At 45.0% G+C, this 15,877-nt stretch overlaps 1 protein-coding gene across 3 annotated transcripts; it reads left to right on the top strand.

Moving 5' to 3' along the window:
- The first annotated feature begins 339 nt into the window (after positions 1 to 339).
- On the top strand, positions 340 to 15,672 carry LOC129840403 (ly6/PLAUR domain-containing protein 1-like). Of its 3 annotated transcripts, none has more exons than XM_055908244.1 (3): positions 340 to 482; positions 3,970 to 4,104; positions 12,585 to 15,672. In XM_055908244.1, exons 1-3 carry the CDS (start codon positions 425 to 427, stop codon positions 12,818 to 12,820), a joined length of 429 nt encoding a protein of 142 aa, XP_055764219.1. In that variant the 5' UTR covers positions 340 to 424; the 3' UTR covers positions 12,821 to 15,672. The 3 variants fall into 3 exon arrangements, with proteins under 3 accessions (XP_055764219.1, XP_055764220.1, XP_055764221.1); XM_055908245.1 differs by having other exon boundaries at positions 340 to 848; XM_055908246.1 differs by lacking the exon at positions 340 to 482 and adding an exon at positions 863 to 946.
- Positions 15,673 to 15,877: the final 205 nt, after the last annotated feature.

Here is a 15,877-nt window from a genome sequence, read left to right as displayed (position 1 = left end):
GTTTGAGCCACGTCCTGTCTTCAAATGCTTGCCATAAAGCTCATGTCATATTCTTCAACTACAAAACGTGTTAAACGTATAGCTCGTGTTCACTGAGCTTTACTCTCTGAGACAGTGCTTACAATGCAGGGGGATTTATAACAATTAGTCTCTTGATGGGTAATTATGTGACTATAAATAAAAGTAATTAATTCAGCCACCCAAGAGTGACTTCCAAACATTCTCTCTCGCTCTCTCTCCCATCTCTCTCTCTCTCTCTCTCTCTCTCTCTCTCTCTCTCTCTCTCTCTCTCTCTCTCTCTCTCTCTCTCTCTCTCTCTCTCTCTCTCTCTCTCTAACTGAAACCTACACGATCCATAAAAGACACAGAAGAACCACGAGATGATCTCAACAAATGTATTTAAGGATGAGTAGCTTTTCTAAATATGGTTAAATGTGCATGGCTGCCAACGGTGCATTCCATGCCCAAAAGCCTATCCAAAGGTGACTTTTTCATATTTGGACGCAATTAACAGTCACGGATCTGCGTGTGTAGGATATGAGTGATTGATGAATTGCTTCCATATCACGAGCTTTCATCACGTGGTACGTTTTATGATTTATCTTTATCCAATTTCACTAGAATTCTGCAACGTAGTCTCTCGAACCGCAGAGCTCGCCCTCGTCCAGCGCTGCGCATCACATTCCTCGCTGCAAAATGTGTTCTAACACTTTGATGCCACGGATCCATCTAAGGGTTTTGCGTTCGTTTTAAGTTCACCTGGTCTGATGTGTTCCTCTAAAGTGTCATTTGGGAGAGGATGTTGCTTCTCATTTATGCAACTTTGCTTGGAATTTTCCTCAAAACAGGTATGCTAAACTTTGGAGACGTAATCTTACATGTGTTGGCTTGCTGCGTTGTATTCGGATGCTGAGAGCATTTCCTCGTGATGTGTCAACGTTTCCAGGTATTCCAATCTATTTCAAATTTGGATTATGGTTAAATGATTTTGGGCAGCTTTTTTTGTCGGATGAAAACAATTAAATCGTTTTCAGAAGTCCAGTAGAGGTCTGGTAATACCAACAGTGAGGCGCGCAGGAGGTTACCATTGCAGATCAAATCATCTAATTAAATGCATTTATAACTGTCTTGGAATAAGAAATTGTGGCACAGATTCTTGGATTTTACATTTCTAATGGCACCTGCGCTCCAGCTACAGAAAATATGTCACCTTAGGTCACAACTGCGTCTGTAAAACTATTGCGCATATCACCTGTGCAAAGGCAGATATTTTCAACATGTGATTTAGACTACTATTTTACATATCTTTGATTCAATTTAATGATGTTGATTAAAAATGTAAATGTAAAATAATAGAGCGTGACATGCTGAAACATTGAACATTATTCCATATTAAGAGCATCTTTCTGATCTTACAATTGCCCTACATGGCATGCTAATTAGGCTATTAAGTATTCCGATGAATTGCTATTAAATATGACTAGACACCATTACACGTGACGGATGTATTCACTCATTTTATAAAGCAGAGGGACATGTGTAGGCCACTCATTATCAATAGCTAATTAATAGCTGTCTAATTGACAACACAAACGCAATTCAACATTTTATTTTACAGGTGTAGGCATTCCATCAAGCTCAAATGATAAGGAGCATGATTGATCAACAGTTGTCAGCTCAGGTGAATGTAGTAAACTAAATCACATTTTTTTAGTGGGTGTTAAATGAGCTGATCTACCACTCCATGAACACCTGTGATGAATATTAATATCACTAAATATGCAGAGATTAACAAAGCTGTCTCTTTTCAGATGACTGTGGAAGAAAATACACAATTGAAGATAGATTACGGCAAATAAACTGATTTCTCAATCCACATGGGTCACCTTATAGCAATGATATGATAATAACGTATACAAATGGTGGTAATGTGGTTGTTAAAAAAGAATCAGGTAAAATGACAATGATAATCCATGTCAATGGAGTAGGCCGCATTGTCATTCCAACATACACCCACTGATCATATCATCAGAATGATGTGACAATCAGCCGCTCAGAGCTTTTCCAGTCCATATTTCCACTTGAACCCATTGCACATGGCATATGAACAGTGGCGTGTAAGAACTTGATCTCACCAAAAATGCCTCTGTCCGTTCTGAGTTGGATGTGCTGCGTTTGGTTAACATTCACACTCCTTAAACATCATCTTCATTGTTAGCAGAAATTACTTCTAGGTAATTTGATGAGGTTTTTACCTCAGTGAAAAGGATAATGCGGAACAATATGAACAGTATAGACAATATGTACATAACTTTATGCTTGCTTAAATGTTCATTATATATAGTGTCAATATCCAGTGGTTTATAGAGGACAAATACAGCACAGTCTAGGATGTGTTTAGGCACTTTAAGAGACTATTGCTCGGTTGATGGATGGAATTTTGAAGCATTTATCTGGTTTTAAAGTAATTACGCTCTGATTTTTTTTTTGGGGGGGGGGGTCCTTTTCAATTGAATTTGTGCTTGGTGGCGCTGTCAGACTGGGAAATGAATGACTGTCGCCATTTCAATAATTCGAACACAGTACTATCTGTCATGGAGAACAAATGACCTGAAACTGTGGCGCTTGAGAAAATGTTGAATTATTGTTTATCATTGCACGGTCATGCATGGTTCTGCTAAACCCCCATTTGCAAACCCTGAATCAGATTGTGCTCTCCATCCGGTATCCTCCGTTAAACTCTTCCGATTTTTCATCCCTGTGAAACAACTTTGCATGAATAGCCAACCATCTGTCATTCTTTGTTAATCTCAATTTCCATTTAATTCCAATCAGTCATGTTAGAATGAATGCATCTCATTTGAAGTCAGTGCTGGAGCAACAGCTTCATTGAGTGTGTGGATAAAGCACTCTGTTTGAAACACTCTGGCTTGATTGTTTTGACCTGTAGTAGTCACAATGGCAATTATTATTTTAGTGGGTAAAGTTGAGGGGCCTTTTTCCCTGCACAGATACAGTATGCCCAGCTTGTGTCTGATGGCTCTATATTAAGTTTAGTTGGCAAGTAAATGAGAGTAGGGATTTATATTGTTGAAACATCTTTTTCATTATTTTCAGTCAAAATCCCTTTATCCTGACTCCAGATCTGTTTGTGCATTAAACAACTCCTCTCTACTGTGTTTCTTTGTTGTCTTGACAAATGTGTATGTAGTCAGAGAAGTATGTGTTCTGTGTGACTTGTCAGTGCTTTCTGTGGTGTGGTACAGAAACGTCATCATATTAGCGCCAATGCCTATTGTCTGATATTTGTAACATGTCCGCATGTGTAAGGATAGCATCAACAACGTCTCTCCAACATGAAATGCTCTTTGAGACAATCTTCACATTTGTTATTCATCGAGGAGATCCAGTCTTTTTTTTCCAGAGTCCACCTCCTTGTCCTCTGATCATTGCAAATAGGGACCAAGTTGACTTTCAAAATGCCAGCAAAGAGACTTTTTCATTTCAAAGATGCATTTGTCTCTCCTCGAGGATGCAGTTTCTGGTCTGTGGTAATGGCAATAGATCACGAAAACACTTATTCTTGATTAGTTGGGAGGAAAATACGTGGGGCTGAAAGGCCCCAGATGAACAAGGGATAATACTCATGACTGAATTGCACAAAATAACATTTTCAAATCTTTCATGTAAGATTTTAGGCCTAATCTTTCAAAAACGTTCAGCATTTTGATCAAGCCTGCCTGGAGTGCCGGTTGGGCAGAGTTGCTTTGCACTTTTCTGACTACTCCATTGGTTATGATGTGCCAGGCAAGCTCAAGCAAGCACAGCTAAACACATTTGAAAGAATCTGCCTGTAGTCTCTCTTGACCAACATTCATAGACTAATGAGATACTATATGCCAGATACTGGTGAACTGTTCTTGTGGGCTTTTTTTAACCCTTGTGGTTCTTCCGGTCTCTCTTGTACAGGTTATGCTCTCCAGATCCAGTGTTACCAGTGTGAGGAGGTGAAAAACAATGAATGCTCCACGCCGGAGTTCATTGTCAACTGCACGGTCAACGTGCAGGACATGTGTCAGAAGGAGGTACTGGTGAAGAAGGATGGTAAGAAAAGAGCATCTCCTGGGCAGTCCCATTCCTTTCATCATTTGTTCTTTATTGGATAGAGATAGTGGGAGAATAGTCCCTTCTCACAGATGCTGTATCTCCGCCACAGCAGAGCGTGAGCTTTAGTCTGACGGGAGAGACGAGTGAGAGAAAGACAGGAGGTTTGGGGGATCTGTTTTGTGCCAGAAGGGTGTGGGCCAGATTAGAACCCACGCCGAACACAATATAAATGTGTTCTGCAGCTAGACCACTCCAGGCCACACTGCCTTCTCTGACACCTACCTTGCCATGCAAAACCAAGCCACACCGGACTGTGACACTTTTAACATGTCACCTAAATAAAGTGTCACGCGGGACTAGGTGGGTGAAAGAATCAGACGCAGAGAGAGAGCCGCTTGGGAAAAAATATTCCTTTTTACTATTGCACAAAAAATGATAAGCCCGAACATCCAGGGCGCAGAGAAACACTTGAAAAACCCAAAACACACACACGTAACCAAAAGACAATCCCGCACAAAACAAGGGCGGGTCAAACTCCTAAATATAGGGAAGCTCATTTACAAAAACAAAACCACAGGTGCAACTAATAAGACAAAACAATCAGACAAACGAAAAAAGTATCCGAGCACCACCCGAACAGGCAGGGGAGCCAACTTCGGCGGAAGTCGTGACAGTACCCCCCTCCTGACGCGCGGCTCCCGCAGCGCACCGCCACCAGCCTCGAGGACAACCCGGAGGGCGAGGTGCAGCGCGATCCGGGTGGAGGCGGTGGAAGTCTCTCAGTAGAGAAGGATCTAAAATGTCCCCCACCGGAACCCAGCATCTCTCCTCCGGACCGTACCCCTCCCAGTCCACGAGGTACTGAAGGCCACTCACCCGGCATCTCGAATCCAGAATGCCACATACTGTGTACGCCAGGGACCCCTCGATCTCCAGAGGGGGTGGAGGGACCTCAGGCACCTCACCTTCTTGCAGGGGACCAGCCACCACCGGCCTGAGGAGAGACACATGAAACGAGGGGTTAATCCGGTAATACCTAGGGAGTTGTAACCTATAATACACATCGTTTATTCTCCTCAGGACTTTAAACGGCCCCACACACTGCGGCCCCAGCTTCCGACAGGGCAGGCGGAGAGGCAGGTTTCGGGTCGAGAGCCAGACCCTGTCCCCCGGTGTGAACACGGTGGCCTCACTGCGGTGCTGGTCAGCGCTCCTCTTCTGCCGTTGTCCCGCTAACTTTAGCGATTCCTGGATGGCTTTCCAGGTGTCCTTGGAGTGCTGTACCCATTCCTCTACCGCAGGAGCCTCGGTCTGACTCTGATGCCATGGGGCCAGGACCGACTGGTAACCTAACACACACTCAAACGGGGACATGTTCATTGAGGAGTGGCGGAGGGAGTTCTGAGCGAGCTCAGCCCAAGGAACATACCTCGCCCACTCACCAGGCCGGTCCCGGCAATATGACCGCAGAAACCTGCCCACATCCTGGTTTACGCGCTCCACCTGCCCATTACTCTCGGGGTGAAAACCCGAGGTTAAGCTGACCGAGACCCCCAGTCTCTCCATAAACGCCCTCCAAACTCTGGACGTGAATTGGGGGCCCCGATCAGAAACGATGTCCTCAGGCACCCCATAGTGCCGGAAGACATGGGTAAACAAGGCCTCCGCACTCTGCAGGGCCGTAGGGAGACCGGGCAACGGGATGAGACGGCAGGACTTAGAAAACCGATCCACAACGACCAAGATCGTAGTACTTCCCTGGGACGGGGGAAGATCGGTAAGAAAGTCCACCGTTAAGTGTGTCCACGGCCGTTGTGGAACTGGGAGGGGCTGTAACTTCCCTCTAGGCAAGTGCCGAGGAGCCTTGCTCTGAGCGCACACCGAGCAGGAGGAGACATAAAATCTCACGTCCTTAGCCAACGTGGGCCACCAGTATCTCCCTCTAAGACTCCGCACTGTCCTCTCGATGCCTAGGATGACCCGAGGAGGGGAGAGTATGAGCCCAACGGATTCGCTTATCCCGGACCCCCCCCGGCACGTCCTGAACCCCCGCTGGACAGTTAGGGGGGGTCTGCTCTAACCGTGAGGCTCTCTCTATCTCCGCGTCCACCTCCCATACCACCGGTGCCACGAGACATGAAGGTGGAATGATGGGAGTTGGCTCAACGGACCGCTCCTCGGTATCATAGAAACGGGACAGCGCGTCGGCTTTGGTGTTTTGGGAGCCTGGTCGGTACGAGATGGTGAACCGAAACCGGGTGAAAAACATGGCCCATCTAGCCTGACGCGGATTTAGTCTCCTCGCTTCCCGTATGTACTCGAGATTACGATGGTCAGTGCAGATGAGAAAAGGGTGTTTCGCCCCCTCAAGCCAATGTCTCCACACCTTCAGAGCCTTGACTACAGCTAACAACTCCCGGTCCCCCACGTCATACTTTCGCTCCGCCGGACCGAGCTTCCTCGAAAAGAAGGCACAAGGGCGGAGCTTGGGTGGTACGCCCGAGCGCTGGGACAGCACGGCCCCGACCCCCGCCTCGGACGCATCCACCTCCACTATGAACGCTAAAGAGGGGTCCGGATGCGCCAACATGGGCGCATTGGTGAACAGCTCCTTCAGACGACTGAAAGCTCTGTCCGCCTCTGCTGACCAACGCAAGCGCACCGGTCCTCCCTTCAGCAGTAAGGTAATGGGAGCAGCCACCTGACCAAAACCCCGGATAAAGCTCCGGTAGTAATTGGCAAACCCTAAAAACCGCTGCCCCTCTTTCACCGTGGTCGGAGTCGGCCAATTACGCACGGCTGTAACGCGGTCATCCTCCATCACCACACCGTAGGTGGAAATACGATAACCCAGGAAGGAAACGGCCTGTTTGAAGAACTCACATTTCTCCGCCTTGCAATACAGGTCATGCACCAGCAGTCGCCCAAGTACCTTACGCACCAGAGACGCATGTGCCGCGCGTGTGGCAGAGTAGATCAAGATGTCATCAATGTACACTACCACTCCCTGCCCGAGCAGGTCTCGGAGAATCTCATCTACGAAGGATTGAAAGACAGCTGGAGCATTTTTCAACCCATATGGCATGACAGGCACTCATAATGGCCAGATGTAGTACTAAATGCGGTTTTCCACTCATCTCCTCCCCGGATACGCACCAGATTATACGCACTCCTCAGGTCCAATTTTGTGAAGAAGCGCGCCCCGTGAAATGATTCCACCGCCGTAGCGATGAGAGGTAGTGGGTAACTAAACCCCACTGTGATGGAATTTAGACCTCGATAATCAATGCACGGGCGTAAACCGCCATCTTTCTTCTTCACAAAAAAGAAGCTTGAGCAGACAGGTGATGCGGAGGGCCGAATGTATCCCTGTCCCAGTGATTCAGTAACATATGTCTCCATAGCCACTGTCTCCTCCTGGGATAAAGGATACGCGTGACTCCTAGGAAGTGCAGTGTTCTCCAGGAGGTTTATCGCGCAGTCCCCTCTACGATGGGGTGGTAATTGGGTCGCCTTCTTTTTACTGAAGGCGATAGCCAAATCGGCATATTCAGAGGGAATACGCACGGTGGAAACCTGGTCTGGACTCTCCACCGTAGTCGCACCAACGGCAACTCCTATACACCTGCCTGAACACTCCTCTGACCACCCCTTAAGAGCCCCCTGTTGCCAGGAAATCACCGGGTTGTGCTGAGCTAACCAGGGAATTCCCAACACCACTGGAAACGCAGGTGAGTTGATAAGGAACAGACTAATCTGTTCCTTATGACTACCATTTACATTTACATTTACATTTAAGTCATTTAGCAGACGCTCTTATCCAGAGCGACTTACAACTTGGAAAGTTCATACATATTCATCCTGGTCCCCCCGTGGGAATTGAACCCTGGTCCCCCCGTGGGAATTGAACCCACAACCCTGGCGTTGCAAGCGCCATGCTCTACCAACTGAGCCACACGGGACCACTACCCTGCGTTACCATGTCCAGTGGTACCGTGGCCTCCCTGACCATTCCTGACCCTAATGGTCGACTATCTAAGGAGTGCACGGGGAAAGGTAGGTCTAACGACACAAGGGGAATCCCAAGCCTTAACGCGAGCCCCCGATCTATGAAATTCCCAGCTGCGCCTGAATCGACTAGCGCTTTATGCTGTAGAGAGGGAGAAAACCCGGGGAAAGAGGTTAACACATACATATGACCAACAGGAAGCTCTGGGTAAGTCTGGTGCTGACTCACCTGGGGCGATCACATAGTGCTCCGCCTGCCTTCCCGACTGCCAGACGAGTTCCTCCAGCACCGGTCGGCCGTGTGCCCTCGCCGACCACAACTGGTGCAGGAGGACACTCCTCCTCCGGTCCCCCTTGACGCTGCTTCCCCTAACTCCATAGGGATAGGAGCAGGAGGGCTGGGAGATGGAAACGACAGGACCTGTTCCGAACGTCCGCGGGCAGCCAGCAGGTTGTCGAGACGGATGGCCATGTCAATGAGTTCATCCAGCGTGAGTGTGGTGTCCCGACACGCCAGCTCCCTGCGGACGTCCTCCCTAAGGCTACATCGGAAATGGTCTATTAAGGCCCTGTCGTTCCACCCTGCTCCTGCGGCCAAGGTCCTGAACTCCAGGGCAAAGTCCTGTACGCTCCTCGTCTCCTGACGCAGGTGGAACAGCCGTTCACCCGCCGCACGACCCTCTGGTGGGTGGTAAAACACAGCTCGGAATCTGCGGGTGAACTCAGGGTAATGATCCCTCGCCGAGTCTGGGCCATTCCACACTGCGTTGGCCCACTCGAGAGCTCGTCCAGTCAAACAGGAGACGAGGGCGCTCACGCTCTCCTCTCCGGAGGGAGTAGGACGAACGGTCGCCAGGTAAAGCTCCAGCTGGAGAAGGAAACCCTGACACCCGGCCGCTGTTCCATCATTCCCCCGTGGGAGCGCCAGCCGAAGAGCCCCGGAGCCGGATGCGGTAGCAGGAACAGGAGGTGCTGGAGGAGGGGGTGCTGTAGAGGTGGGAAGGCCACTCCTCTCCCATCGATCCATCCTCTCTATTATTTGGTCCATAGCTGAACCAATCCTGTGGAGAACACTGGTATGATGGAGGACCCTTTCCTCCATCGATGGGAGAGGAGACGCGGCTGCTCCTGCTGATTCCATTTAGAGGTGCGGGATTCTGTCACGCGGGACTAGGTGGGTGAAAGAATCAGACGCAGAGAGAGAGCCGCTTGGGAAAAAATATTCCTTTTTACTATTCCACAAAAAATGATAAGCCCGCACATCCAGGGCGCAGAGAAACACTTGAAAAACCCAAAACACACACACGTAACCAAAAGACAATCCCGCACAAAACAAGGGCGGGTCAAACTCCTAAATATAGGGAAGCTCATTTACGAAAACAAAACCACAGGTGCAACTAATAAGACAAAACAAACAGACAAACGAAAAAGGAATCGGTGGCGGCTAGTAGGACGGTGACGACGACCGCCGAGCACCGCTCGAACAGGCAGGGGAGCCAACTTCGGCGGAAGTCGTGACATAAGGTATATTTCCCTCTTTCCTGTACTTCCTCTCTATCTCTGAATTCAGTGGAACTGACCTATAGGTTCTCCATGTGACGTCAACAAATGAGATCATAAACTAGGCCGATATGTATGCCCACTAAATCAATTGGGAACTATCAAAGAATCTCCATAGATGAAGAGGCTATTACCATAGTTAATTAATGGTTTATGGCTCATATTCTTTTAATGGCATTATCCCAAAGGGTGGTTAACCCCCTTGGTTGCTGGTTGCTGTACTCAGTTGATCCATGCATAATTTAAAAAAATTATAAACTGGGTAATATGAGCCCTGAATTCTGATTGGCTGAAAGCTGTGGATTATCAGACCGTATAACACAGGTATGGCAAAACATTTATTTGTACTGCTGTAATTACATTGGTAACCAGTTTATAATAGCAACAAGACACCTCAGGAGGTTTGTGGTATATGGCCAATATTCCACAGCTAAGGGCTGTATCCAGGCAATCCGCGTTGCATCACGCTTAAGAACAGCCCTTAGCAGTGGTATATTGGCCATACAGCACACCCCTTCGTGCCTTATTGCTTAATGAGATAACACCCTTCAAATACACTAGGCCTATTGATCCTACCACATCCAATGTTATTACATATACAGTATGTCACTTGTGATCAAATGTATGCTTTCATTTACAAGAGCATTCAAAAAATGTACCAAGACCATCATACATGTAGCTAGATTGTCTTTAGTGAGTGTTTTATGCCCAAACTATGTCTCTGAACGTGATGGTTGACAAACTTCATCACTCAAAGGCAATGATCTATGGCAATAATATCATGAACAAATGTACACTATGTGTAATGCTGTGTAATGGTTTGAATAACCTTGAGATAAGGATTCACTTTTGTGTGAAATGCACATGCTTACAGTATATTCAGAAATCTTTTCCAGTCTCTGCACTCTTTAGAAAGGTCTTCTGAGTCATTTGATTCTAATGCGATGTTGGCAAAGGGACTCTTATATGTTCCTGTAAGCAGATAAAATGGAAATTCATGCATACTTTTATTCAAACATAAAACCTTCTAGCAATGTTGGCTAATGAATGTGTTCCTTAATTTGATCATTTCATATAATGTCAGCCTGAGACCAGGAGCCTAACTAATTATCTTTATATGCAGCAACCACAATTTATCACAAATAATTAATTTGCGAATTACCACAAAATTACCGTGGAAAGAAACACTTGCATAATGTGTTTATGATATGTGAAGACGTCTGTAACATAATCCTCAGGGAAAGTTGACTTCTGCACGTGAATTGGTGTCAGCTTGGTCTCTACACATTCCTCTCCCCAACAAAGGTTTGGGGACTTGGTTTGTTAGACTGTCAGTTCTAAATGTGCATAGTGATGAAGTATGGAACAAAGCAGAGGGTTGATTAAGCTAAAGTTGTATTGTTAGTTAAGTCAAATTTAATAGCAGTAATCAGGGGCTGACGCAGGCTGAAATTGGCTACTTTTGTCTTGAAGGCTTGTCTGACGTCTTTGAGACAAAACAACAATATTGTATTGCATTTACAAATTGCCACTTTGTCTGACAGCTCATCTGTCATTATTTCAAGAGAAAGACGAGTAAATTAGAGCATTAAAGTTTTGATGGAAGTTTTAATGTGACTAGCAGTTCACTTCCCCCTTTCATCTATTTCCTCTCTACGCTTTAATTAGAACTTTTCGTAACACTTTACTTAATGTCGACAGGTATAACGCGTTATGCCACAGTTACAATGCAATGTAAGACTTGTCGTAAGCACTTATGAACTGACGGCCTACCGGGGAACAGTGGGCTAACTGGGTTAACTGCCTTGTTCAGGGCCAGAACGACAGATTTTTACCTTGTCAGCTCGGGGATTCGATGCAGCAACCTATCGGTTACTGGCCCAACGCTCTGACCACTAGGCTACCTGCCGCCCCTTCTCACCATTATGACAGCTCTTTGCAGTCTGTTGACAAATTTCAGCAAAGAACACATTATAAACCTTGTATAAAGACATTATAAGCATCCATATATGCTTATAACAAGTACAAATGCGTATAGATTCAGTGGAGCTTGAGTCACATCTCCAGGGTCACCTTGGATTTGTTTGTGTCCAAAAGCCCAGTGTCTATTTCCTAGGAAGGAGTAGGGAGAAGTGGGAGTTGTTGAGTCCCTGCAAGGTGTTCATTCATCAGGCAGGGAGACGCAGGCTTTCTTATCACCTCCTGTGGTAAGACTAATGGCATAACAACATTTCCATGAAATCGAAACCCTCTTATTCATGTGCATTCTCTCGCCACCATATAAATCAAAGCATAGTTTTGTTGCAATTGTTCCATAGTTTGAGAGCATTATGTTCCATGTCGAGATGACATTCTCAAATGTTTTATTTTGTATAATGGCTCTACAAAGGTTCTAGGCACTTAGAGGACCACCTCGCAGTAATATGACCCACTCCAGTATTGATCAGGATAAAGTTCTGTTAAATTGCAAATAGCACTGAATTACAATATACTGTATGTCTCAAGAATTTCTCACTACGCGAAGATCCTAAGGCTAATATTTTCAAATCACCACATTTTCTTGATGTGTAATTGTTATTTCTGTATATTTGTGAAAAAAAGGTAGATTAGATATTGCTTTGTCTGATTTTCACAGATATTTGCTCTACGTACAAGAAAATGCACTGTGAAGGGGTGAGAGACATGGCATAGGCCAGGCATAACATAAAACATACACACATTCATGAAAACAAAACAGAAATGACAGTTGAAGGACTTTTACCCCTTCCTTCCCCAGTGCTTGTGCTACCTCAGTTTGCTCCGAAACTTGGCTCAGTTTCACCAACAGTCTCACTACCACATATACCTTGACCTGGACTTCCTGTATAGCTTTGCACTATCCCTGACCGCTTCTCTCTCTCCTTCTTCAGGCATATTTTACCGCAAGTCCTGCGCCTCATCCGGGGCGTGCCTCATATCCTCGTCAGGCTACCAGCAGTTCTGCACTGGAAGGATCAACTCTGTGTGCATTTCCTGCTGTAACACACCGCTCTGCAATGGGCCCCGGAAGAAGAACCGCCCGGTCCCGTCAGCCGCGACCTTTTCATTTTCCTCCCTTCTTTTGCTGCTGGTCTCCCTCGCGCTGGTCTCCCTCGTTCTGACATAGACCTAGAGGCGTCCATTTGTCCCCTACTCTACCCGAAGATAACACTAGAGTATTATGACAGTACATATAGCCTACAGTGTACATAACACTACGTAGTGTATTGGCTACATCAGACTCTAGTGTCGTCTTTGGAGAAGAATCCTATACATAAGAGACTATCACAGGAGGTTGGTGGCACCTTAATTGGGTCGAACGGGCCGTGGTAATGACTGGAGCAGTGTAAGTGGAATGGTATCAAAGACATGGTTTCCAGGTGTTTGATGCCTTTCCATCTGCTCCGTTCCTGCCATTATTATGAGCCGTCCTCCCCTCAGCAGCCTCCTGTGGACTCTACAGCTTCATCTTTGGATCGGATACTCAAGAGCTTAAGACTCTTCGGAAGGATCCCTTTTTATAATCCTGGTGTTTTGAGTTTTTGAGAACTGAATGCTTGCCATTGCCTCCTTCTTCTTCGTTCATCGCTTGCCCTCCAATCACCCTTTGCTTACTCCGTAGGGTCCCTATTGGGGGCAGTGGGCACTGACCTCATCAACGTCGGTGTTCTCCTGTTTAAAGGAAGATTGAACGCGTCAGATCAATAGTCCCGATGATTAGGAGTCAGACGGGATCACAGTCAGTGAGTACTCAGCAGCCGTTTAGCTGTGTGAGAATTGTGTTAACTCATCATAGATCTGAGTGTAGAGATGGCACTATCAGCTGAGGACATTGAGCAGCGAGTTGTATGGATTTTGGTGATATACTTAGATGTCTGCATCATTTGCTACTGGTACAAGTTCTTGTTACAGTAAGTACTAAATGCTGGATCTCATGTCTTATATAATTTGTAAGTACAGATGTATGATCTTAATTTGAACAGTTTCGCACAGCAGGAAAATATTCCTACAGCAACAAATCCTACAGAAATTTAAATTATTGTGTAGATTATAATTAATGGACATTTTTGTAAGGATTGATACATTTTTTTGATAGGGCAAACCAAGTCCAACATTTTAAAGTGGAAATTACAACTTTAGAAGCCTTTAAAAACCTTGAATAGACTACAAGTTTGCTTTCCCTACTGTGCAGGAAATTCCCTGCAAAAACAGGTTGATCAAATTAAGATCCTACATCTGTATATACCCAATTACTTTCTTGGACTTCAAATATTGCTGAAAGACACAAGGCATTTGTTTTTAAACTTATCCATTTAGACGTTATATAAATCAACATATTCAATTACCTGTTATTAGCTGTAGTTATTTACAGTATGATAACAATCTGTATCAACATCCAGTTTCAACTTCAAAAACTTTTTGAGGTGTCATTCTTCAAGTAGGGAGGCAGGTAGCCTAGTGGTTAGCGCGTTAGACTAGTAACCAAAAGGTTGCGAGATTGAATCCCTCAGCTGACAAGGTAAAAATCTATCGTTCTGCCCCTGAACAAGGCAGTTAACCCACTGCTCCTAGGCCGTCATTGAAAATAAGAATTTGTTCTTAACTGACTTGCCTAGAAAAAGTATATTTGAAGTCATTCAATAGTTTAGCTTTTTAGTTGTAGAGCTTATGCAGTTCAGTTATACATAACTGATACATTCACATGAAGGACATTTCATTGCAGGGATGCATATTATAAAATGTTCTGTATAGACATGAGATATGTGGCTGTCAATGCGGGAAGGTCGGATACAAGTATTGGTTATTGTAGCTACCTGCTTAAACTGTGTAGAGGTGCTTTTTAGTGTAGTTGCTCATCTGCCACTATTTATGATGTTAGTATCATGCTCATTCAGCAGCGTCCTTTGTCCTTTGCAACACATTGACTCACGGAAGTGAAAACAATTGCTAAACGATCAGCGATCTGGAACGCTCACCACGCACGGCGTGTTGTGGAATGGATCACTTAGCTATAGGTGGAGAGTCATAGTTGATGGATACGTATACTCAACAATACATCATGTACAAATACTGCTCGTACTGTTATGTCTTAGTGAAATCATATTCTCTCTCTTTCGATGGATGTTTCCTGTCTGATGGATTGCCACTCGAAAGGACCAGAGAGAGCACAAACACAACTACAATATTTTGGATTGTATAACATGATCCACATAAAACATTGGAGTGAGTGACTGGTCAAAATGTTTCTATTGACCCCTAAAACTGACGCCACCTCAATGATAATTAGAGTTTATATGACTACTGAATGTTGACGCGACAATGGAGTTAATTTGGGAGGGAATTGTACATACAAAAGAGTAAAGGACAACAGTTGCATGAGGAAATACATGAGGGGGTGTTTATTTATGTTGGCTAGTGTTTCTTTCTTGGTTCTTGTGCCATGGGCTTTTGCCAGTCATACTCAGTATTAGCTTAACAGTAGCTTTACAGTCATCTACTTTGTCTGTCTTTTCAGCTGGGTCTATTGTCAATTGATTGTTTATTTATTCTTCTGAAAAGGCCACACAGAGACCGAAGGGAAGACCATTATTTTTTAAATGCAGCATTTATGAAATGTCGATAGATTTCAGAAACATATCTAATAACTTACTCTCATTTTGATTTGATTTATTAATTGGCCATTATAATTATGGAAATGGGATAATGCATGAAGTATGTCATAATGCATCTTTCAAATGAAAAGATAGTTATTAAATGAAACGATAGTGATAATGACACAGCTTATTTTCTCCTGATTTGATGTTTATCTTGAACGTGTAAGGCATTGAACTAACAGGTAGACATGTTTAACAGAATTGTGGTATTATGGGTATTTTTTTTGATGGTCAACCTTAATTGGTCTTCTGTGAAGAGTGATTGTATATTCTGCCCATGTGAAATGCAAATAAAGAGTCGTGACAAAAAACAGTGCTTCTGAAACAGCAGCCTCATCACTCTGTTTTCAATTGACCTAAATATGTAATAGACAAATACAATATGTATAATAAGATTTTTAATGACCTCATGAGTCTTAAAATGCCAACCTCTTTTGTTGGGGAGTTAAGGCTTGTCTGTAAGTGAGACATGGGCCTAGTTAGGTCAGCCTCACACTGCGAGAGAGAGATGGAGGAAGGGAGCGAGGGAG

The sequence above is a fragment of the Salvelinus fontinalis genome, chromosome 41, assembly GCF_029448725.1.
Source record: "Salvelinus fontinalis isolate EN_2023a chromosome 41, ASM2944872v1, whole genome shotgun sequence".
NCBI classification, from domain to species: domain Eukaryota; kingdom Metazoa; phylum Chordata; class Actinopteri; order Salmoniformes; family Salmonidae; genus Salvelinus; species Salvelinus fontinalis.
The sequence above is the reverse complement of the archived record's forward strand: the minus strand, read 5'-3'. Positions and strand labels throughout refer to the sequence as shown.

Bases quoted from the DNA above. Each gene is read 5' to 3' on its own strand.
- LOC129840403 (XM_055908244.1), top strand. From the start codon at position 425: ATGGTTAAATGTGCATGGCTGCCAACGGTGCATTCCATGCCCAAAAGC. The intron at 483-3,969 runs GTGACTTTTTCA...TCTCTTGTACAG, and splicing joins GCCCAAAAGCCTATCCAAAG to GTTATGCTCTCCAGATCCAG. The intron at 4,105-12,584 runs GTAAGAAAAGAG...CTCCTTCTTCAG, and splicing joins GGTACTGGTGAAGAAGGATG to GCATATTTTACCGCAAGTCC.